Here is a 25325-nt window from a genome sequence, read left to right as displayed (position 1 = left end):
AATTATCCAGAATTCTCAATGTAGATCATTTATGACCTGGATATGCAAAATACCTGGGAAAGGTCCTCACTTATTTTTATAAAATGGGATTATACAAAAACTTATTTTCTGATTATGTAAAATCGTTTAGATTGCAGTTACATAAGGAAGCACAGTACCGCCCTCCCATGAATCCAGAAACACTAGCATGTAAAAACCTGTTTCCGCTGCCATGCTCTTTCCCTTTCAGACTTTATAAAGAACTAGAGCTAGTTCTTTATAAAGCTTGTTTATGGAATGAAATAATTTTCCTTTGGTAGTGGCTGTTTTGCAATATTATGCTTCTACATTTTACTTTCTCACATATATAAAACTAATAAACTACATAAACATAGACGTGCTAAGTGTTAGAACTGACACGTCTTAGGAGTTTGTTTTTAATAAGCTTATGTAATTAACACCTTGAACTATATTCCATTTGTTTCTTTTGAAACCATACAAAGAGAACAGGATGATATACATACATAAGGCAGCAGCATAGTTAATATTGGCTTTAAAAATTATAATGAAGTCATAGATGTTTTACAAGTTAAAACTTGCTAGTTATTTTTAAGGTCTGAGGACTGAAAAGTAGATCTGCTACTTAGAAGGGAAAAAAATTAAAGCATGAAGCAATATATAAATTGTTTATATGCATCTCCCCAAGGGCCTGAGCTTAGTGCCTGGCACGGTGCTTGTTGATTGATCATTTCATGTATTCCATTTTTTCGTTCATTCATTCATTCATTCAGTGCATTTATATTGAGAGCCTGCTAGACACTGTCCTAAGCACAAAAAAGAAAACTTAGAAAAATCTTTGCCCTCCTGGACTTGACACCTTAGTTGGGGGAGGGAAACAAATAAAAACCTACACAAATAATATGCAAACTATTTCAGATGGTGAAAAAAACAGTAAGAAGAAATATAAGGCAGAGGCAGTGTGGACAGGTCAGGGAGCTGCAGTTTTATGGACAGGATATTCTTGAGAAGAGGGTATTTGAGTAATATCCGTAGAGGATGAGGGTAGGTAACTGGGAAGAGCTGGCTGAGAGAGGAGCAAGTTCAAAGGCCTGGCCAAGGTGGAGTGGCTCTGGTGTGTTGCAGGAGTAGCAAGGTGGCCAGTGTGGCTGGGGAAGTGAGGCTGGAAAGGCACACATTGAAGCAGGAAAGATGTAAGGGTGTGCAGTTGTGAGGAGCCTTCTATGTCATCCTGGGGGCTGTGGTATTTTCTCTGAAAGAAACAGGAGCCCGAGTAAGGTTTCTGAGCAGAGGGACATGATCTGACTTAGTTTCCAACAGGATAGCAGGATCTTTCCAACTGTTGTTTAGAGGGTGCTTGAGGGTACAGTGGGGAGCCCAGAATTTGATTTCTCAGTATAAAATACAGTTGAACTGGGCCAGGTGCAGTGACTTACACCTGTAATCCCAGCACTTTGGGAGGCTGAGGTGGGGGGATCACTTGAGGTCAGGAGTTCGAGACCAGCCTGGCCAACATGGTGAAACCCTGTCTCCACTAAAAATACAAAAAAATTTGTTGAGCCTGATAGTACGCGCCTGCAATCCCAGCTATTTGGGAGACTGAGGCAGGAGAATTGCTTGAACCAGGGAGGCGGAGGTTGCAGGTTGCGGTGAGCCGACATCGCACCAGTGCACTCCGGCCTGGGCGACAGAGTGAAACTCCATCTCAAAAAAAAAAAATTGAACTGCTGTGCTTTGAGAATGGAAACACACAGTCCATCCTGCCAGAATCAACACTTTTTCCTTTAAAACTAGGTGTCTTGATAGTACATTGAATTTTTTGCAGGCTTTCTTCCCATAATGTCTCAAACAATTAAAATAAAAATACTTGTATCTACATCCCAGAGAAGAAAGTGAAATTACCCCTTTTTATAGGGCAATTGAGAAGCATGAACAAGTTTGGGTAGGTGGTAGGCATGCTTTAACTAGTTCATTTCCTTTTAAGGGATTGTTTCATTGTAAATCCAGGAATATGAATGGGAAGGAGGGGGAATATGTATGTCCAAGCAAACGTTGACCAGTAAAACTGTTAGCCAAGATGAACTGATAAAAATGTTAATTCTTCAATGAAATGAATTGCTCTTTCAAAAAAGTATGTATTAGATGTCAGTGAAAAAGCCAGTTAATAAGTTCTCACCTTGTGAGCAAACCGAGAAAATGGGTATTTTCGTTCCCACAGTAATTGGCTTAGGAGAATGGTGTGAATTCCTTGCAGCCTTTTTAGTTCTCTTAGGCAGAAATGACTGTCAAGTTTACATTGTAACCCTGTGTACAATGTGACACAAAGCAAATAATCTCCACTGTCACTCTCAACTTCCAAGATATTGTTATTTTCAAACATAAATTATCTTGTGTGTATTTGAGGTTTACAACATTATGTTTTTTTGGGAGATGGAGTCTCACTCTTGTCGCCCAGGCTGGAGTGCAGTGGTGCAATCTCAGCTCACTGCAACCTCTGTCTCCTGGGTTTAAGTGATCTCCTGCTTCAGCCTCCTGAGTACCTGGGATTATAGGTGCTTGCCACCATGCCTGGCTAATTTTTGTATTTTCAGTAGAGATGGGGTTTCACCACGTTGGCCAGGCTGGGCTCGAACACCTAACCTCAAGTGATCTGCCCGCCTTGTCCTCCCAAAGTGCTGGGATTACAGGCGTGAGCCACCGCGCCTGGCCTTTTTTTTTTTTTTTTTTTTTGCAACAGGGTCTCCCTCTGTCTCTCAGGCTGGAGTGCAATGGCTCAGTCATAGCTCACTTCAGCCTCAACCTCCTGGGATCAGGTCATCCTCCCTCCTCAGCCTCCCAAATAACTAAAACTACAGGCATGCATCACCACACATGTCTAATTGTTTTTTGCGTTTTTTTGTAGAGATAGGGTTTCACCATGTTGCCCATACTGGTCTTCAACTCCTGAGCTCAAATGATCCACCCGCCTCAGCCTCCCAAAGTGCTAGAATTACAGGCATGAGCCAAACACCTGGCCACAACATGATGTTGTGGGATACATAGAGATAGAGAGATACGTTTAGATAGTGCACTGTAGTGAAGAGGTTAACACACCTGTTATCTCACATAGTTAATTTTTTTTTTTTTTTTTTGGTGACAAGAACAGCTAAAATCTACTTACTTAATGGAAATCCCTAACGGAAGACAATTTCATTAACTTCCAAGATGTTTTAAATCTGCGAATAAGAACAGATTCATGTGCTTCAGATGCTTTTTCAGAGTACGTTCACATTATTTTCTTGGCAAAAGTAAAAGCCTTTTATGATGAAAATTGAGATCATCTTGAGGGGAAATGATGTAGTTAGGAAAGAACTTTTCTCCCCCACAAAACGGAAATGAAAGTATGACCATCATGTCATATATAATATTTTCTATAGATACATGGATAGATGGGCAGATGCATAGATATGGGTGCAGATAATACACATGTGCCGGAACAAGAAAAGTTATTTTGTAGGGCTGACATTCTCTCAATTGGATTTTTCCTGTATGTTACAGATCAGAGTGTGGTACAGGATGAACCCAACAGAGTTCTGCTATACCTGACATTCACAAGCAGGCCTCTGAGTCCCTGAATGGCATCCTTAGTGCACTGACCCCTGTAGTGTGATTGGCCTGGAGATCAAGGAGCCATCGGAAGGGCAGATGCCAGAAACTAACTCATGCACTGTACTTGGAGAGGGTTATGTGTGTTGTGAAGAGTTGTTTGGGGATTGCGTGGCATTTTTCCAGGCAGTGGGGGTAAACTGGTTTCTTTCTGATTTTGTTTTTGTTTTTGTTTTGAGACAGTCTCACTCTGTCACCCAGGCTGGAGTGCAGTGGTGCGATCTCCAACCTCACTGCAACCTCCGCCTCCTGGGTTCAAGCAATCCTCCCACCTCAGCCTCCCAAGTAGCTAGGATTACAGGTGTGTGCCACCATGCCTGGCTAATTGTTTTGTATTTTTAGTAGAGATGGGGTTTCACCATGTTGACCAGACTGGTCTTGAACTCCTGACCTCAAGTGATCCACCCGCCTGGGCCTCCCAAAGTGCTGGGATTGCAGGATTGAGCCACAGTGCCTCCTGCGTCTTTTTGACTTTGGAAAGCCACTATCCAATTGGTATCATATGAATGAAGGGCTCTAAAATAGTTTCTAGTAAATAGAAACAAACAGGTTTTCCTTTAGCTTCTGGGTGGGGCTTATTGTAAGCGCTCATCACAACAAAGGGAATATATGCATGTTTTCCGTGGCTACAGCATTGCTCTTGTATTTGTTTTCTTACAACACCTGAACCAGGCCATGTACGGTGCCTCGTGCCTGTAATCCTAGCACTTTGGGAGGCCGAAGCAAGAGGATCATGTTGAGCCCAGGAGTTCAAGACCAGCCTGGGCAACATGGTGAAACTCCCATCTCTACAAAAAATTAGCTGGGCCTGGTGGTGTGACCTGTAGTCCCAGCTACTCAGGAGGCTGCCTTAGGAGGGAGGATCACTTGAGCCCAGGAATTTGAGGTTATAGTGAACTGTGGTTGCAGCACTGCATTCCAGCCTGGGTGACAGAGTGAGACCCTGTTTTTAAAAAGAAAAGATGAAACTCAAACCTGTGGAGGGAACCAGTGGCATTCCTTCTGATCTCCCTGATGGTAGTAAAATGCTGAGGATTTTCTGGATAAGCTCCTTGTGTATTCAGTGCCCTTCTAGATGGGCTGTCTTTATTTCAAAATCTTAGTTGCTTTTATTCTGTCAGGATATGAGAAGATTGCAGGACTGTAATTAAGCCCATTGAACCGAGGAACTTTCCCTTTATTCCTTTTGGTGTGGGAAATATCTTTGGATTCAGGAAGATCTTTGACCCTCAACATGTTAAAAATTATCAGCAATAAATGTAAATAATTAGAAATCAATAATCCCTGTACTTTAATTTAGGAGTCTTGGTTTCCTGTTTTCTGGGACAAGTCACTCCAAACCCTGTGGTCTTTGGTTACTCTTAATTCATCTTTGAAATAAAGTTATCAAATGAGATCATATTTAAGGCCCTTCCCTGTTTTAAAATTCTAGGTCTTTATGTTTATAATAGGTTGGGATTCTGTGCCACTCATGTGATATAACTTGGTCCCATCAAATAATAGGAGAAATTTTAACCTTCCTGTTGGAGGAGTGAGGACTTTTTTTTTGTAGTTTTAGCAGAGGTGGGGTTTCACCATGTTGGCCAGGCTAGTCTCAAACTCCCGACTTCAGGCGATCCACCTGCCTCAGCCTCCCAAAGTCCTGGGATTACAGGCATGAGCCACCGAACCCAGCCACAATTTTTTTTTTTGAGACAGAGTCTCACTCTGTTGCCCAGGCTGGAGTGCAGCGGCACAATCTTGGCTCACTGCAGCCTCTGCCTCCCTGGCTTAATTGAACCTCCAACCTTAGCTTCCTGAGTAGCTGGGGCCACAGGCGTATACCATCATGGCCTGCTAATTTTTATATACATTTTTTGGTGGAACTGGTGTTTGACCATGATGCTCAGGTTGGTCTCAAACTCCTGGGCTCAAGTGATCCGCCTGCTTAAAGTGCTGTGATTATCAGCGTGAGCCACTGTGCCTGGTTAATGATTCTTTGTCATGTAGGCCACCCTTTTTCTGTGAAGCTTTTCTCTGCCTGTTGGACTGTGGCCATACCTGAAAAGAGGAATAACATCCCAGTGGATTTAAATCATTTAAATCTTGTCTTCACTGTTCAGCCTCTTCCATGACAGAGGTGGGACTGGGTCTGCTGCCAAGGATCACAGAGGCAGACACCATGCTAATGGTTCACTTTATTGGTGTCAGCAGCATTAAGATTCACAGCTGGACAAAAATATAATGAAGCAGAGCTGGCCAAGGGCTGGATGAGTTTCTTGGATGTATCCCCATTTGTTGGTTTGGTTTTCTAGCTGGTGAGGGACAAGGCACTATCAATTCACAGGTGGGTGCCAACTGACTGTTCCGTTGAGAGGTTTCTGTGTGGATGCGAAGTTAATGAAATCAGGGCCAGTTTTCAAAATCTCTGTGGTTTGGTTGTCATTAAAGTGTATGACAGCGAATTTCGTACTTTATGTAAAGCAAACTGTATGCCCTCTATATTCCTGCTTAAATATCTATGGCTATTGAATTCATGAGGAATCACCAAACCTGGGTTTCTTCCTGTCTCTCTGGTCCCCTGTCCTGCCACACCTTTGCATTCTGACCTTATAGTCACCCAGGGTAGCTTTACCTGTTGGAACAGGTTAGGCTGTCTCTCTGGACTCAGAGGAATTACATTTGTTATTCCTTCTGGCTGGAACATCTTCCTACCCGCTTCCCTAAGACCTTCGTTTGCCATTGTTTCTAATGATATATTTCATGTATCAGTGTCTCACTAGACTGTATTACTGTTGTGAGGTCAGTAGGGACAAGAATTGTGACTAGAAGCTCACCGTTATGTATAAAAATGCTGGTTTAGTGGGCAGTCTGTCAATTCCTAGTTACTGAGTGAATTTTATGGCACTCTTAGGAAAGAGAGGAATCAACTCTACTGCCATCCGTCCGTCCATCCATCCATCCATCCATCCATCCATCTGTTCATTCATTTGATAAGTATTCATTAGGTAACTGCTAAGTGTTGGGCGTTGCAATAATGTTAGGAACTGAGGTTATAAAAATGAATAAGATCTAGCCCCAGCTTTCATAAACTCTAAAGTTGCCTGGTAACAACAAACACTTGAACAAATAAGCCACCTATTAAAAACTCCTTACAATGGGAAATTTCAGATGTATACCAAGTAGGGAGCATATGTTAAAGAGCTGCCATGCTCCATCACCACTGATCTTGTTCCATCTATATCTGCATTCACCACCCCTCCCAGGCCCAGGATTTAAAGCAAGTCCTAGATATCTTGTGCAGTCATTTGTGAGATGCGGAACGTAGGTGCCACGCAAAGAATATTTTTTAGGTGTTACCTGTCAGTTCTTAAAAATGTAGAATTTTGGCAATAGCACCGAGAAACAGTTGCTTCAACTTTCGTTGTATAAAAGCAAATGGTTACCAGTGTGATGCTTGTTGTCAGTCAGTTTTGATCAAGTTGTCTGGACTCCTGCATCTCACCAGTTGCACCGAGGAGCTGTGTGAGGAAATCAGCCAGAGTCAAGCTCAGTCTCATACCATGTACGGTCACACCATGAGACTCTCTAGTCAAGCTGTGGCAGATTGTAATTTCTCTAAAACACAAAGACTCAAATATTGTACATCATTTAACCACACTGCTAGAAATTTCAGATTGTTCTGAGATCAATATTTTCATTTCTAAAATTCTGATCATATCACATTCAGATCTTGTTGGTCAAATGCTTGAAAATGTTCACATCCTCACATTTGTGTGTCAAAAAGGCAGCCAGAGAAAACTCAGTGTGATTCATACTCATCAAGATCTGTGAATGTGGTCTAAAATTGTGACTTCATTCCCACCCAATTAGCTCTGCTGCTTTTCAAATCTGTGATTCTATTAAGCTCAGGGCAGATTAAAAATGGAAAATGAGTTCAGTCTAAAACTGCCATCTGCTAAATCCGAATGTCCATTTTGAGTCTGAATCTATGCTTGTACTTTTTAAGAACCAATGATCAATGTTCCCATTCTTTTCTCCGCATTTTCAAGTTCTTAGGGTTTTTGTGTAATACTCTTTTGAGCCACTGATAGCCAGCAGATTGGATTTTTTCAGAGCCTTTCATTCCAAGGAGATCTAATATTAAGCACACAGCTTAGTAAATTCCTTCAACAAGTTCTCATGACTTAACCATATGACTGCATTAAAATAAACTAATGGCCACACTTTGCTCTTCTGTGCAGTAAAAGTAAACATTCATGTTTTTTGATTTTATATTGCATACTTAACACCTAGCACAACACTCGGAATATAGTAAATGTTTAGTAAATATTATTTGAATTACTGAAATATCCTATAAACTGTTGATGATTGAAGAGCATAAACACAAGCGAATGTTACAGCTTTCCTCAGTTTCTTCATCATATGTGACAATCAATGTGCTGTGCAGAGGTGCTGGCATATACTTTGCATGAGGGATGTGGAGTAGGCCTTCTTCTTCATCTGTTTTATAAGAACTGCTCCTCTGACTGGCCAGGAAACTGAGTTTGTTCATAATATGTAGACTAAACTTTTCAGATTTCTTCCCAGTAGGTAGTTGGGGATGACTAGTTCATGCATAAGATTTTGGTAATAACATTTTTGCTACCAGTTTCAAGTCTGCTGAATCCTAGGGTCAAGCAGTCTGCACTGGGCCTGTTGGAAGTAGAGGAGAGGGAAAGTGTTAGAGCGGCTTTAACTCCATCCTACCACAGATGACATTTCCCCAAGGGAGCAGGGAGTGTAAGAAGAGAAAAACGCCGAGGACCTTGGGGAATAATTACATTTAAGGGTGTGCTGAGAAGGAGGGGTGGATAGTGACAGGGAAACTCACAGGCAGTGGGGTTCTAAAATAGAGACAGCGTGGGCCCCCATGGCTGTCACCTAGGAAGTGAACTCCATCAGTGACTTTCTTACTTTTTTTTTTTTTTTGAGACAGAGTCTTGCTCTGCTGCCCAGGCTGGAGTGCAGTGGCATGATCTCGGCTCACTGCAGCCTCTGCCTCCTGGGCTCAAGTGATTCTCCTGCCTCAGCCTCCTGAGTAGCTGGGATTACAGGTGTGTGCCACCACAGCCAGCCAATTTTTGTAATTTTAGTAGAGATGGGATTTCACTGTGTTGCCCAGGTTGGTCTTGAACTCCTGGCCTCAAGCTATAACCACCTGCCTCGGCCTCCCAAAGTCCCGGGATTATAAGTGTGAGCTACTGTGCCTGGCCTTCCATCAATGAGTTTCAAACTTTTGTCAGAGATTCACTGGAAGGATTATATTTTACATTGTGATAAAATGCAATACTATATCCACAAAGTTTCATGAAATGTACTTCAACATTTTCCATTCTGTTCTGTGCTTTATCTATCATCCAAGTTGGAGTGCAGTGGTGCGAACGTAGCTCACTGCAACTTCCGCCTCCCAGGTTCAAGCGATTCTCCTTCCTTATCTTCTGGAGTAGATGGAATTACAGGCACCTGCCACCATGCCCGGCTAATTTTTGTGTTTTTAGTAGAGACAGGGTTGGTTTTTTTGGTTTTGTTTTTTGAGAGGGAGTGTTGCCCTGTCGCCCAGGCTAGAGTGCAATGGCATGATCTTGGCTCACGCAGTCTCTGCCTCCTGGGTTCAAGTGTTTCTCTTGCCTCAGCCTCCTGAGTAGCTGGGATTACAGGCATGCACCCCCAAGCCCAGCTAAGTTTTGTAATTTTTTTAGTAGAGATGAGGTTTCACCATTTTGGTTGGCCAGGCTGGTCTCAAACTCCAGACCTCAAGTAATCCACCCACCTTGGCCTCCCCAAAGTGCTGGAATTACAGGTGTGAGCCACTGTGCCCAGCCTCTTCTGTGCTCTTCTGATATGCTATGTGATATCCTTTAAACAAATGCAAGTCTCAAATGTTTAAATGTATCCAAATACTCTGTAGGGGCTTGTACTGTGTTCACCCTTTCTGGTATGGTTCTGGGTTAGTGACCTTCACAAAAGACACCTTGTGTGAGATTTGGGAGCTGGAAGTGAATCAGCAGCATATTTTTTAGACTCTGAAGGTTGGTGTAGGGTGCCAGGCATTGTGGCAGCTTCCACATGGTGTCACTGATCTGCTGGCTTAGCTTGCTGGCATGAGACAGCATCTGAACCCACAACAGCTCCAGAGCCTGCCAGATCCCTGCCTTCTGTGTCCTTGGCCATGTGTGCAGGTCCATGGTGAAGAGTGTTAGCTTCCCTGTGGGTCACCCATGGCGTCAAGGTTGGAGTTGATGAAAAACACAAGTGGACTCCGGTTGTCTTCATGGCTCCAGTGGTGTCATGGGCTCTCTTTTGTCCTTGCTGTCATTCGCATCCAGCTTCCTTCATAACTGCCAGTCTGACTGACCTGGAGTGACCCTAAGTCAGTACTAGGCACAGAGGCAGCAGGCAGTACCGGCTGCTTCTCCAGCTCCCACATCGCCCGTAGCGGCTGTGCTTCTCTGATCCACTCTCGACCTGTGCAACCCCTAATGGGTCATGATCTGCAGGGTGAATGACACTGCAGTTGCTTATCCATTTGGGCACAGGAAAGAACTTGGCACTTTTAATTTATCCTTTTTAAAATCATTTAACATACCCATTTTTGTTTTGCTTTGTTTTGAGACGGAGTCTTGCTCTGTCACCCGGGCTGGAGTGCAGTGGTGCCATCTCGACTTACTGCAACCTCCGCCTCCTGGGGTCAAGTAATTCTCCATCCTCAGCCTCCTGAGTAGCTGGGATTACAAGTGTCTGCCACCATGCCTGGCTAATTTTTGTATTTTTAGTTGAGACAGGGTTTCACCATGTTGACCAGGCTGGTCTCAAACTCCTGACCTCAGATGATCTGCCTGCCTCGGCCTCCCAAAGTGCTGGGATTACAAGCATGAGCCACTGTGCCCGGCCCTGTGTGTATTTTTAACATAAATAATTGTAGCTATACATAGATATAATTGATATTAATAAATGCTTCTAGCTGTACATAGCTGTATGTATATTCATATATAGAGGGGGATTCTATGCCCCAATTTTTTTTTTTTTTTTTTTTTTTGAGACTGAGTTTCGCTCTTATTGCCCAGGCTGGAGTGCAATGGCGTGATCTCAGCTCACTTCACAGGTTGAAGCGATTCTCCTGTCTCAGCCTCCCTAGTAGCTGGGATTACAGGCATGTGCCACCATGCCCGGCTAATTTTGTATTTTTAGTAGAGACGGAGTTTCTCCATGTTGGTCAGTCTGGTCTCGAATTCCCAACCCCAGGTGATCCACCCACCTTGGCCTCCCAAAGTGCTGGGATTACGGGTATGAGCCACCATGCCCGGCCCCTCAATTGTTTTCGGGCTATTTTTTTCCTTCGACATTTGGAGACCTAGAAGCAGGTGCTGAGAGAGCTCTGAGGAGGGTTTGTCAATCCTCCCTTCTGGGAGGCCATTTATTCTTCAGAGGGGATTTGTGGTAACCGGAACCCACCTGTGTGCAATAGCATCACCAGGACCATATATGCCAAAGCTAGGATTCGACATGGGCGCTGGCGGTTCTGGGTGTTTTTGGAGAGAGGGGATGGAAGGTATGAAATGAGCCCCACTCCAGCCACCTGCCCTATGGGTGTGCCCCCGGGGGCATCACTTGCCATTTGCATGACCTAATACGTCCCTCTGGCATATGTTGTTACATGTTAAAACTTTTTCCTGAGACAAACTATACTTCCAGCTCAACCTGTCTGTAGAAACACTGGGAATGATACCTCAGAGAAAAGTATTTCAGATCAGTTATTACAGTCAATGAATTTCTCCAGAACGACGACGATGTGGCAGAAGCTGGTGAGAACAGTAACATTACATGGATTCAATGAGGCTGAACAAGAAAACCAGAATTAACGACATTTCTATGGTTATAGCAATTTCACCTGAAAGATTGCTAAAAGTGTTTATCGCCTTAAAATCTTTAAACAAGCTAATTAAGAGTGGAAACACCTTGTGAAGTCATTCAAAAAATCAGTTAGGTTTCATTGTACCGTAGTGATTTCTTTTTTTGGTGGATTTAGCTTGGAGGGGATGTATATATCTCCATCCATCCCTCTTCAAACCAGGAGCAATGTAAACATAACAATTTCTATTATATAAAATATATATGTACTTATTATTAAGGACAGAAAAGGTAAAGAAGCAATAAATGAGTGAACAGTGTCTTTCTCTCAACTTTGGGGAGTTAGAGCAACACACGAGAGTTTTCCCTTGGGGAAAACTTTACAGATACATAAAATAGGAGGATCACACATTCGTTTGCATACAATCTGCATGCAACAGATCACATTGTGTCTCCTGATGTTTTCAAATGCTTTTTTTTTCTTTTTATTTTTTCCCCTCCCAAGTCTGTCAACCTATTCTAAACTGGAAGTGACATCTGGGGAAAGAAGAGCAGAAATAACAAAAGTAATGATACAAATGCCTTTTGTTTTCATAGTAGTTTTAGGTTTTCCATTTTCCAGAGACAGAAGTGAATTGGGATGAATCTCAGAAATACTGTGAAACCGATTGTTGAGGGAACAGTGCTCTGTGTCTTTTCTCCTTGATTGTAACAGCAGTCCACCCTGCTCAGTACAATGCCCCTTATCTCTGTATTTTTATGTTGGTTGTATGAAAGACGGGTGTTTGGGACAAAGGTGCTCTGTGGCTTTGGGGGAAGGTTATAGAATTTTGTTGTCCGTTGAGCTGACATGGGTGATGACTCCATAGACTTAATTTAAATCTGCAGCAAGTGAAATGGATTGTCATATATATGGACAGTTGCTGTGACCAGGTTCTGTAATAAGAAAAGGAAAGAGAACTTGAATCTGCATGTATCTCTTTTCTTGTTTTCAAAGAAAGGGGTGGGAAAATTCTCATAAAAATATCATGTGACTCAAAATTTCACAATTTTCTCAAAAAATTATTTTGAGGAAATAAAGTTTTCCCATGTACCTAAACTTGAACTAATATTGCTTAAGCTTAATGCCAGAGAACCAAAGAGAGAAAATAAGAAAGAAGTGAAACAGATGAGGCAAGCAGTGAACTCCAGACCAGAAACTTCTGAACACCTTAAAAGGTTTAAAAAAGAATCCGTTTCAGTGTTTTAATCATGATATTTATTATAATAAATGTAGAGATGATTTAAAGTCTTATTAAGGAATCCGTTTCAGTGTTTTAATCATGATATATGTGATAATAAATGTAGAGATGATTTAAAGTCTTATTATAGTTGCAAGTTTATTTTGCAACATCAGTGCTTGACATTAGTATGGTGGGATGCTGACTCAGACATAGATTTTGTGTTTCTGTAAAGATGCAGCATGTGGTCCTATGGAAACCTGAGCTGCATTATTTAAATTTCCTGCAGACTCATGTTGCAAGTATTTTTAGTAAAATTAAATGTTTTTATGGAGTAGGTCTGTAATTATCTCAAGGAACAAGCTGGATAAAAATAATGCAAACATTGTCAGACAGTCCTGAAAAAGCATGGTTTTTTAAAAACTGCTTTATTGAGCTTTGATTGATAAGTAAAAAGCTGTGCATATTGAATGTATACAACTGGATGGTTTGGGAATAAGTATATGCCACTACCATCAACGTCATAAACATATCCATCACTCCCAGAGTTTCCTCCCGCCCCCATATAACGTAGAAATGATGATTATTCTTATTATTTCATGTTTTAAAGCCTGAATTTTGAGTGGGTAAAGAAAATCATCAGGTGGTTGGTTGGTTTCATTGACTGGAATGTAAAGGATTCTTTTTGTGGGATGGCAGACAAAACCCACTCTTAAAAACACACATACGCATTCTTCTATTCTATTGCCTTTCTTGGCATTTAAATCATCAAGACTGATGGAAGTGGTAACTATGGGGACTTACTGCACATCTGGAAAGTAATTTGGGAAGATGTAAAAGCAGCTGTACCACCCTGTTCTAATTATTATCTGGAGTGAGGAGTGGCTATTACGGCATATCGTAGGGTGTGAAATGCTGACTTTCTTTGGCCTGAGTTGAGTTGAACAGCTGCTCTTTTCCTCAGGAGCAACAAATATATTTTTCAGGTCCCCAGATTATTGGGGGAGTTTTGAGTGATTGGGAATGGGATAGAGAATTTCACTCGTAGGGAAAACAGAACTGAAGTGAAGAGTTGGCTTGTTGTTGGTTTTATGATGTTGTGAAATATATTTTTGGTCTTAATCTTGTTTTCTGGCAAACTCCTAAAACCCTTGGAATCTCCAAAGTGATAAGTGTATTTTTTTGTATGTTAATGAGTTGACTGATGGCTGGCCACTCTAGGTAGCTTCAGAATGGAGGTTGGTCACAGCAAAGACCCAGGTTGGATTAGAGGGTTGGGACTTTTAGCCCCAACCTCTGGGGAGGGGAGAGGGGCTGAAGGTTGAGCTGCTAGTCAGTGGCCTTTGATTTAATCAATCATGCCTACGTAATGAAGCTTCCATAAAAACCCCAACAGACTGGATTCTGGGAGCTTCTGGATAGCTGAACACGTAGAGGTTTGTGTAGGGTGGAGGGTCTGGAGGGGGCAGGGAAGCTCCAACTCCTTTCCCCAGTACTCTGCCCTATGCATCTCTTCATCTGATATTCATTGGTATCCTTTGTGAATTCTTTTAAAATAAGTCGGTAAATGTAAGTATAGTGTTTGCCCAAGTTTTCTGAGCCACTCTAGCAAATTAATTGAGCCCCAAAAGGGGGTCGTGGGAACCCCAATTTGTAGCAGGTAAAACAACCTGGAGCTTGCTTCTGGCATCAGAAGTGAAGAGCAGTCTTCTAGGACTGAGCCTTCAGCCTGTGGGTTATGAGGCTGTCTCCAGTTTGGTAGTGTCAGATTTGAACTGGAAAACACCCAGCTGGTGTCCGCTGCAGAACTTGCTGCTTCTTTGGTCTTTGCCTGCCTTGGTCTTCCAGAGTGCTGGCATTATAGGCGTGAGCCAAGCGCCTGGCCCCAGGTGCTCGAATAGCTGAGGGAGCAGTGGCATCGAGCCCTTCCCTCCCAGGGGCTGGCGCTTTGCTCTCCTAGTCACAGCTGTCAGGAGCTGGTGGTCAGAACCCATGCCCCCATGGGAGCTGCTCTTCTGCCCTCCTTCTCTCTTAAAGTTTCCTCCAGGAGTTCCCTCAGTCCTCTTTGGGGTGTTACCAGGGATGCGTGGCAGAAGGCCTGCTTCGAGCCTCCAGGAGGAACTGCTTGTTCTCTGGGTTCTCTCAGGCCCCTACAGCATGGAGGTCGTGGGGACCGCAGATGAAGGGTACTGAAAGACTGGTACATTTGGGGTTTATATTGTGGGATAGGTGATGGGGCATGAAAGGATCTCAGTGGGGGAGACTCCATCCGATCTTTTAGCAAGGTCATTTGGGTGGCATGTTGGGCAAGGTTGGGCCATAGGGAGGCCGTAGATGGAAATGGTTGAGTTGTGACCCTGGGGCATGCGTGGTTGAGTTGTGATGAGTCGGAGGATCCTCAGGATCCTAATATCAGTTTATCATGCTGTATTTCAGGAACCTCACCTTAAGATAATCTGTCCTGGCTCCCTCTTCTTCCAAGACAGATTCTGGGTTTTTGTTTTGTGTTTGAGATGGAGTCTCACTCTGTCACCCAGGCTGAAGATAATCTGTCCTGGCTCCCTCTTCTTCCAAGACAGATTCTGGGTTTTTGTTTTGTGTTTGAGATGGAGTCTCACTCTGTCACCCAGGCTGAAGATAATCTGTCCTGGCTCCCTCTTCTTCCAAGACAGATTCTGGGTTTTTGTTTTGTGTTTGAGATGGAGTCTCACTCTGTCACCCAGCCCACTGCAACCACCGCCTCCTGATTTCAGGCAATTCTTGTGCTTTAGCCTCCCGAGTAGCTGGGATTATAGGTATGTGCCACCATGCCCAGCTAATTTTTATATTTTTAGTAGAGATGGGGTTTCACCATGTTGGCCAGGCTGGTCTCGAACTCCTGACCTCAGGTGATCTACTCCCCCTTGGCCTCCCAAAGTGCTGGGATTACAGGCGTGAGCCACCGCGCCCGGCCCAGGTTCTGTTTTCAGGCAGTTTCCTTTCCTGGAGGCAGTACAGCAGAGGCCAGGAAGCTGAGCGCCACAGTGCATGTCCTTAGAGGGGCAGCAGCAGATTCCGTCTTGACCTTTGCTATTTTTCTACTGAACACTTGACAGTAGACGACATTTTGAAGAGGAGGGGGTCTCCCACTTTGCCTGCTATGTCAGTCCAGGCTGTGGGCTCAGACAGACAAGACTGATTGTAGTGAAGGAGTGACTTTTGTCCAGACACATTCAAAGATCTTCCTGGCCTTGGAAGAGTCCTTCTTGTCTCCACACTGTGCTAGGAATTTTGAGGCCATCAGCTCAAATACAGAACATGTTATTGGTGGGGAAGCAAGGAGCTTTCTAAAGTGTCATTTTTTCCCATTTCGATTTCTTCTCTCCCTTGGTTCTGTAAAATCAGTGAATGCAGAAGTAGGGTAGAGATGATCCTTGATCTGCCCCAGGCCTCCTGACCAGGGTGTAGGTCTTTAGCAGAAAGGCTTTGGGAGAAATCCAACTCCCAAGCCCTGCTTGCATCTAAGCCTCCTTTGCAGCGTTAGGCGTGTGTTGCTATGGGCAGTGCACCAACATTAAATAACTGAAGGGCTGGCTAGCAGTCTGTAAAATGGAAAATGTGTGTGTGGCTTTAGGTGATCTAAAAGTCGTATTTTCCTTGGTTGTCTTGGTAAAGTCATTTATTTACACCAAAGAGCAGAATGTTGGGAGGTTAAAAAAAAAAAAAAAAAAGAGCTGGAGGAGAGGTCTTTCTGAATGAGTGAATTGATAGAAGAAATGGCATAACTTACAAATGTACAAGGCATTTCTGTCATCCTCCCTGTATGTATTCAGGTGTGTGTTTAGGAATCCATTGCTCTAAAGGAAGACTATAGTGTGGAACATAATCTTGCAGTGAGTATTATACTGTGAGAGATTTTTAGCACTTACTACATGCCAGGTGGACTACATGAGCCAGCTAAGGTCTAAGCACTTCACACGTGTTACACCAGTAGTCCTCACTGAAGTAGGTGCTGTGATTATTCAGTGTTCCTGAGAGGTTAAGAGACGTGCCTAAGGCCACTTAACCAGTACAAGGCTCAGTGGACCTGGGGGGAAGCTCAGAATGAGCTCTAGAGCAATTACGTGGCACTTGCCTTGGGGAAGAAACAAGTGACATGTTTACTTATTTATGCAGGTGAATTTGTAACGTGTACTCTTGCACCTGGACTTGGAATGCCTAGTGAATAATAAGTCTAATGAATAATATGAATATTAATGACCATAATGAATATTAATGAACACTAATAACTAATGAATAAAAAGATTTTCCACTTTTCTGAGGGTCTTGTGAGAGGTGCAGTGAGATCTGTCTCAGATTCTATTCTCTGCCAGTTCCTGAATTCTCAGGCTCCCATTGGAATCCCTGGGAGGGGTCCTGACATCTATCTCTTTTATGAGCTTCCCAGGAGGTGGTGATGCAGGCCAGGAGCCACACTGGGCGTTAGGAGCCTCTTCCTCACACAGTGCCTTTGCTGAAGATGCTTCCCTGGTGTTTCCTCTCTTAGCTCTGCTAGGCAGGCAGAGAGATGGGTGTTGAAGACCCTGATGCTGGCACCAGACCGTCCCAGGTTGGAAAGCTGGCCTTTATGCTTCTTAGTCCCGGGATTTGTGGGCAGTTACTCAACTTCTTTGAGCTCCTGTTTACCCATCAATACAAGTGGGGACAAAACAGGCCCCTGTCAGAGGGCTGCCCTGAGGAGTAGGAGATCCTGTACGTGAAACAACCTGGCACTTGATGTTTCCTGCTTAAATACCGGCCTTTATTACTATAAACTCTGCATAGAGGGAGGTCCGATGGCTGTGGGCTTTTCTCGGATGCACTGACCTGACCGCCTTTGTTTTTCTACCCCTTCAGGACGGTTCACTGGGAAACATCGATGACTTGGCGCAGCAGTATGCAGATTATTACAATACCTGTTTCTCCGACGTGTGCGAGAGGATGGAGGAGCTGCGGAAACGGCGGGTTTCCCAGGACCTGGAAGTGGTGAGTGGGAATCCTGAGAATATGCTTCTGTGAGCAGAGCTGCTCCAATTTGGGCTTCTCCTTGGTCCTTCTCCCAGTGCTAGCTGTTCCTGGGGTATCAATCTGTAGGCTACTGCACTAGTATGGGGTAAAAAGTTCAGACCCCTAAAGGACTGACCCAGTTCTGCTGCAGATATCAAACTGAGTGAGTGTTGGCTGGAGCAATAGGATCGAACCTTTGCATTCATTACAAGAATGGATTTTTATTTTATTTTTTTTAACTTAAGGAAAAAGTATGTTTTTACTATTCACCAGTGTATACTACATTTTTTATTGACTCTAAGCCCAAAGGATGTCTAGGCTAATTTTCCCCCCTTTTCATTCCTTTTTTCTTTTCTTTCGGAAAGCAACATAAAATTTAAAGGAACAACGAATCACCTGTAGTCTCTCACCTAGCAATAATCACATTGGTGTTGTAGCAGGTATCCTTCCAGTGTTTTTGTGGGCATTTAAAAATCAGCAAAACTAGTCCACTGCTAAAGACACTTTTTTTTTTTTTTGAGATGGAGTTTCGCTTTTGTCCCCCAGGCTGGAGTGCAATGGTGCGATCTCGGCTCACCGCAACTTCTGCCTCCCAGGTTCAAGCGATTCTCCTGCCTCAGTCCCCCGAGTAGCTGGGATTACAGGCATGCACCACCACGCCCAGCTAATTTTGTGTTTTTAGTAGAGACAGGGTTTCTCCTTGTTGGTCAGGCTGGTCTCGAACTCCTGACCCCCTCCCAAAGTGCTGGGATTACAGGCGTGAGGCACTGTGCCCGGCGTAAAGACACTTTATTTATATATATATATAAATCAGTGAAACAATGCTATATCTATATATTAAAAAAAACTTCTTCCTTTATTACTTAACATTTTATTGTAGCTCATATTCCCTGTCCTTGAAATTCCTTGTCATCACCATCTTTCATGGCTATGTTCTCCTCTCACTCAGGTGCATTGAAATAAATTTGGCTGTTTGTGAAAACCTTTATGTGTATAGTCAGTGGCACATTTGGCCTTGTATGTGATAAACAGTAACTAAATAGTGTAGGTGCTATATATATAATTTTTATGTATACTAGTAGTTCAAAATTGTATATTTGCTATAAAATATCATAAAAGCTTCTGCATTCCTCAGTTTAAATATCTTACTATTGGATTCACTTTAGTTCCGTGCCTTTCAAATAGTTTTGTTTCATTATGCCAACCTCAGGACCTCCTCAATAAATGAGGTTGAAGCAGAAGAAAATGTTCAACCCTCTGTATCTCCTCATCCAGACCTGTTCCTTTTGAGCCATCTCAGATAGTGGGGGCTGCATGGATATGTTTTAAGTAACAGAGTTCCTCAACCTTTAAAAAAATGTTTGAAAACTAAGCTGGGCGTAGTGGCTCACGCCTGTGATCCCAGCACTTTGGGAGGCTGAGGCTGGTGGATCACTTGAGGTCGGGAGTTGGAGACCAGCCTGACCAACATGGAGAATCTCTACTAAAAAATATAAAATTAGCCAGGCGTGGTGGCACATGCCTCTAATCCCAGCTACTCGGGAGGCTGAGACAGGAGAATCACTTGAACCTGGGAGGCAGAGGTTGTGGTGAACCAAGATCGCGCCATTGCACTCCAACCTGGGCAACAAGAGTGAAACTCCGTCTCAAAAAAAAAAAAAAAAAAAAACAAAAAACTTTGAAAACTGCTAATTCAATTGAGTCCTTATTTATCCTCTTTCCACCTCCTATTTGTCTACTTAGGGTAAGCACACACACAAATAATAATTAAGTAACTAATTTAGAACTAATTAAGAACAGAGAATTCTTTTGTTAATAATTATTTTTATGTTATCTACAAGGGTTCTGTGATTCCTCTCATATGAGAGACCCAGCAAGGGGTTGGGTACCCCTGCTCTATATTCTATAAGTGAACATAATCTGTTTCCACTGTGAGACTAGGAAGTTCTTATATACTGTTATTTATTTTCTTAACCACGTAAAGATTCCTTGGATCAGGAGTAACAATATATCATGACTGCCAAATGTTAATTGATTCTCTTTCTTTTATGTTCACCAATTTAGTAGTTGCAGGGATGGGAGTTAGTTTAAAGTTGACTGAGGCTGAGAAGTATCATCCAGGGCCTGAAAGCCATCACCTCAGGAGCCTGACGCCTTGGCCCAGGTGGGCGACAGGGCTGTCCATGGCTTGTTTCCTTTAACTTTGCTCCTTGACATGTGTGAATGCTGGGGTTATTTCCTCCTTTGGAAGAAAGTAACTTTATGTGTCAAAAGATTCCCACACTCTTAAAATTCATTAGGCTCTCCTGTTGGAGCATAGTTAATGAAAAAATACTTTCATTTTGACAAGATTACCACAGGACAACTTAAATATTGCATAATGCCCTGAATTCCTGAATGTTTCAATTCTTCTTTTTTTTTTTGAGATGAGGTTTCGCTTCTGTTGCCTAGGCTGGAGTGCAATGACGTGATCTTGGCTCACCACCACCTCTGCCTCTCGGGTTCAAGTGATTCTCCTGCCTCAGCCTCCCGAGTAGCAGGGCTTACAGGCATCCACCACCATGCCTGGCTAATTTTTTTTTTTTTTTTTTTTAAGTAGAGATGGGGATTCTCCATGTTGGTCAGGCTGGTCTTGAACTCCTGACCTCAGGTGATCTACCCACCTTGGCCTCACAAAGTGCTGGGATTACAGGCGTGAGCCACCACGCCTGGCCAGAATGTTGTAACTCTTGCCTCTAATGATAGTCTGGTAGGACTCTCTGTGGCCTCCTTAGACATTTTACTGTGCTTGAGGAAATGATTGCTGTGAACTGGCGAAAGACGGACCACTGACACAACACTAAACTGCTCTTCTCAGGATTCTAGCTGGTTAGGAGTTGGGGTTACTGTCGTCATCCCATGGTGTTTGGGAACCTTGGAAGGCAGCTTCTAGGTAGGAGAGAAAGTCTGCCCATCGGTGGGATAAATAACTGCCTTCTCCTTCAAACAGGTGGGGCTAATTTGGTGTGCTCCCTTCCAAAACCGCAGAAGACAATGTGGGGGGGGAAAAACACCACGTGAGCTTAATTAGTTCCCATTAAAGGTACAAGAAGTTGGTGGTGGGTAAAGTTGATGGGAGCTGATTCAAGCCAGACTGGAAGCATGACTGTTCATTCTTTAAATTGTAGTTAGCGCACGGACACGGTGGCTCACGCCTGTAATCCTAGCACTTTGGGAGGCTGAGGCGGGCGGATCATGAGGTCAGGAGATCGAGACCATCCTGGCTAACATGGTGAAACCTGGCTCTACTAAAAAATAGAAAAAATTAGCTGGGCGTGGTGGTGGTCGCCTATAGTCCCAGCTACTTGGGAGGCTTAGGCAGGAGAATGGCATGAACCCAGGAGGCGGAGCTTGCAGTGAGCCAGGATCCTGCCACTGTGACAGGATCCTGCCTGGGTGACAGAGTGAGACTCCGTCTCAAAAAAAAAAAAAAAATTGTAGTTAGCAAGTAAGACCCCAAATTGGCATATTCAGATTCTCTCTCTCTTTTTTTTTTTTTTTTTGAGACAGAGTTTTGCTTTTGTCGCCCAGGCTGGAGTACAATGGCATGGTCTCAGCACACTGCAACCCCTGCTTCCCGGGTTTAAATGATTCTCTTGCCTCAGCCTCCCAAGTTGCTGGGATTACAGGCTTGCGCCACCACACCCGACTAATTTTTGTATTTTTAGTAGAGATGGGGTTTTACCATGTTGGCCAGGCTGGCCTCAAACTCACGACCTCAGATGATCTGCCTGCCTTGGCCTCCCAAAGTGCTGGGATTACAGGCGTGAGTCACTGAGTCCAGCCTTCAGATTCTCTTTCTATGAAATTCCAGACAAATTGCAGTGGAAAAGGGAAATTCTAAAACTGGCAAGGATCAGGTTTAGGTGCTGGATGTTTCCTGTGTCACTCACATGGCTCCGAAGTCTAGATGTCCATGTTAGATGTGTTTTGAGGCTAGTCATTATTTAGGCTATGACACAACACCATCAGCTTCCTGAAAGTTCCCTCTCACAGTGCTTAACACTTTTGACTCTTCCTAGGAACTCATTTCCTTGAAATGCTGTGACTTCCAGTCTGTCATGTTCCCTTTTATTGCATTAGAATTTTACATATATTTCTAATCTTTCAATTCTGCCTTCAGATAAGTAAACAATATGCTTTCCCTCCTGGCTGCTTGGTTGGAGCAACTTCAGGTCTGAGGACCTGCAGCTTAATAATTTCTTTCTTTCTTTTTTTTTTTTGAGACGGGGTTTCACTCTTGTTGCCTAGGCTGGGGTGCATTGCCGCAATCTCGGCTCACTGTAACCTCCCCCTCCTGGGTTCAAGTGATTCTCTTGCATTAGCCTCCCAAGTAGCTGAGATTACAGGTGTGTGCCACCACTCCCGGCTAATATTTTGTATTTAGTAGAGACGGGGTTTCACCATGTTGGTCAGGTTGGTCTCAAACTCCTGACCTCAGGTGATCTACCTGCCTCGGCCTCCCAAAGAGCTGGGATTATAGGCATGAGCCACTGCGACCAGCCAGTTTCTTTCTATGTTTGTCAGCAGCCCTGTCAAAGCTGAATGCAAGATGGCTTTGAGACAAAATAATGTTAAAAGCAGGAGAGGAAATATGCAGTAACATGTTAGAAGCCTCAAACATTTTATAGGGAAAAAGTAGCATTAGATTTATTGTGTCTGCTCTAGAAAAAGTCATTTTAGAAGACAGCCTTGGGGACAGAGAATTTTGGGTGATGGGTTGACTTGGTTTATGGCTTTGTTTCATTCTAAATCTTCTGGGTGAATTTAGGAGATTGAAGAAATAGTCTACAGATAGAATACTTAGGTGTTTGTGTTTGGCTTTAAAAAGTCAAAAAATGCATTGTCCTTAACAGCTGATTATGCATCAACTGGAGAACAAACAAAACAAAAGGGCACTCAGCCCACTGAGTTGCTTGACTTAACCCTGAAAAATAAAAGGTTTTGATAATTATGTTAGTAATTAACTTTCTGGACTAGATGTCAAGCTCTTTCTCTAGGACGTAATCACCTGGATCCTGACTGGAATAATGCATTTGATAAAGTGTCTTTGGGGCCAGTTAGTTTTGATGATGACAACAGAGAGTACAGATGGGTAAAAATTCAACAATATAAAGAGATATTATGATTTACATTTATAACTCTGGTGAGAGTTTTTATTTAGCACCAAATGGGCCCTCCAAGAATGGTGTGTTTGGACCACAGCCTTTCCCTCTGCTGGGGATTGGGACATGAGTGCTTGTGAACAGCAGGGAAGTTGCCCATATCTGTCCACATTTGGCACAGTCCCTGGGCACCATGTGTGTTTTTGGCTGGGAGAAGCTGCAATCAGAAATGCTAGTAGCTTTCCAAGTCCATAATGGCCCAACTTGAATGATGCTAAGTCCGACATCTGTCAAAGTGACACCGTGGTCAGGAAAGGAACACACTCAAGGTGGCCTCTGTTACTGGCAGTATCAGCTTCCTCAGCATCTTTGAGGTGGAATCTGTGTGAGTATTGGCAGAAAACAAGTTTGTGCAGTTGTTGATGTGGCACGGAGCTGAGAGAAGTCCCTACCTCCAGCAGCACACTGTTGATGATGACATACTCATCAGCAGCTGAAACCTGGCCCAGCTTCTGTGCCACTTTGTTGTCATGACTGTGTGAATACAAGGAAAAGGGAGCCCAGGTGGAGATGCACTGAGGTCTTTAAGGACCGGGAATGTCAATAAAAACATTGCGTATTATAACTGTGAAAGGTCATAGCAGAACTATTGCTGGCTGGGTGCAGTGGCTCACACCTGTAATCCCAGCACTTTGGGAGGCCAAGGCAGGCAGATCACTTGAGGTCAGGAGTTCAAGACCAACCTGGCTAACATGGTGAAACCCCATCTCTATCAAAAATATAAAATTACCCAGATGTGGTGGTGTGCACCTATAATCCCAGCTACTTGGGAGGCTGAGAAAGGATAATCGCTTAAACCTGGGAGGTGAGACTGCAGTGAGCTGAGATCATGCCAGTTTACTCCAGCCTGGGTGCCAGAGTGAGACTGCATCTCAAAAAAAAAAAAGAAAGAAAGAAAGAAAGAGAACCGCTGTTAATGATGTAAGAATGACTTATCGTTCCTTGTAATTTTAATAACTTAAACCTTCCAAATATAGTTCTGGATCAAGACAGAGGCAATAAGAGTAGTGTCCGTTGTGACCAGTGCTAATTGTCGGAGCCTCCTTTGACTGTACCGCACCCTGTCCAAGCTGGAGCAAGAGTCCTTACCTGGGCTTGTTGCAGTGAGCAAGAGGGTGTAAGAAACACTGATGGAAAGAGGTTGAGGGAGTCATAGACTTGGTTCAAATTCTGGCTATTTTTCTTACCTGGCCCTGGCCTCTGTTTCCCAATTTATAAAATGTGGCTAAAGTATCTTAAAGTTATTAGAGGCTAAAATGAAAAAAATTGTTTCATCATAAGTGACTGTAACTGTTGATTTCTTTCCCTTCCTTTCTATTCTGAGTTGAAAAATCCCCACAGTAATGCTGAAGAGTATCCATTACTTGTACTTCATTAATATTTATTCAAGTGAGTACAGGGATTTTTAAAAATAGCTTTTTATGTTGGAAATGTGAACATCTATAAAGATCACAATATCGTGAACATCCTGTGCCTGTTACCCACATCCACAGCTAGCAGCATCCTGCCATCGTTTCATCTTCACACCCCACTCACACTTCATGAATGATTACTATGTTTTTTTTTTTGGAGACCGAGTCTCGCTCTGTCGCCCAGGCTGGAGTGCAGTGGCCTGATCTCAGCTCACTGCAAGCTCCGCCTCCCGGGTTTATGCCATTCTCCTGCCTCAGCCTCCCAAGTAGCTGGGACTACAGGCGCCTGCCACCTCGCCCGGCTAGTTTTTTGTATTCTTTTAGTAGAGACGGGGTTTCACCGGGTTAGCCAGGATGGTCTCAATCTCCTGACCTCATGATCCACCCACCTCGGCCTCCCAAAGTGCTGGGATTACAGGCTTGAGCCACTGTGCCCGGCCAATTACTATGTTTTTTAAAAGTTTGTTTTGGCTGGGCACAGTGGCTCATGCCTGTAATCCCTGCACTTTGGGAGGCTGAGGCATGTGGATCACCTGAGGTCAGGAGTTTGAAACCAGCTTGTCCAAACATAGAGACATGGTGAAACCCTGTCTCTGCTAAAAATGCAAAAAAAGTTAACCAGGTGTGGTGGCAGGCACCTGTAGTCCCAGCTACTCAGGAGGCTGAAGCAGGAAAATCGCTTGAACCCTGGAGGTGGAGGTTGCAGTGGGCCGAGATCGCACCACTGCACTCCAGCCTGGGTGACAGAGTGAGATCCCATCTCAAAAAAAAAAAAGTTTGTTTTGAGGTATAACTTATATACTTCTAAATGCACAAATGTCAGTTGTATAATTTCATCAATGAATATACCCACCTCACCCACAGCCCAGCATGATAGAGAACACATCCAACACCTTCAAAGTTGCTTCCTGTCCCTTCCAGTGGGTCCTGCCTGGTTTGAGGGCAGGGACATT

The 25325-nt window shown here is 43.5% G+C and overlaps 1 protein-coding gene across 2 annotated transcripts in view; it reads left to right on the top strand.

Annotated features, from left to right (window-relative positions):
- Nucleotides 1–25325, top strand: part of SASH1 (SAM and SH3 domain containing 1) — a 362686-nt gene that overhangs the window by 182207 nt on the left and 155154 nt on the right. For both annotated transcript variants that reach the window (XM_033235129.1, XM_033235128.1), the window contains exon 2: nucleotides 17607–17735. In XM_033235129.1, coding sequence (XP_033091020.1) covers nucleotides 17607–17735 — 129 coding nt within the window. The remainder of the gene's footprint in view (nucleotides 1–17606; nucleotides 17736–25325) is intronic.

Source organism: Trachypithecus francoisi, unplaced genomic scaffold (assembly GCF_009764315.1).
Source record: "Trachypithecus francoisi isolate TF-2019V2 unplaced genomic scaffold, Tfra_2.0 Lachesis_group15, whole genome shotgun sequence".
In the NCBI taxonomy this organism is placed as follows: domain Eukaryota; kingdom Metazoa; phylum Chordata; class Mammalia; order Primates; family Cercopithecidae; genus Trachypithecus; species Trachypithecus francoisi.
Note: the sequence above shows the minus strand (reverse complement) of the source record. Positions and strands in the feature narration are given on the sequence as shown.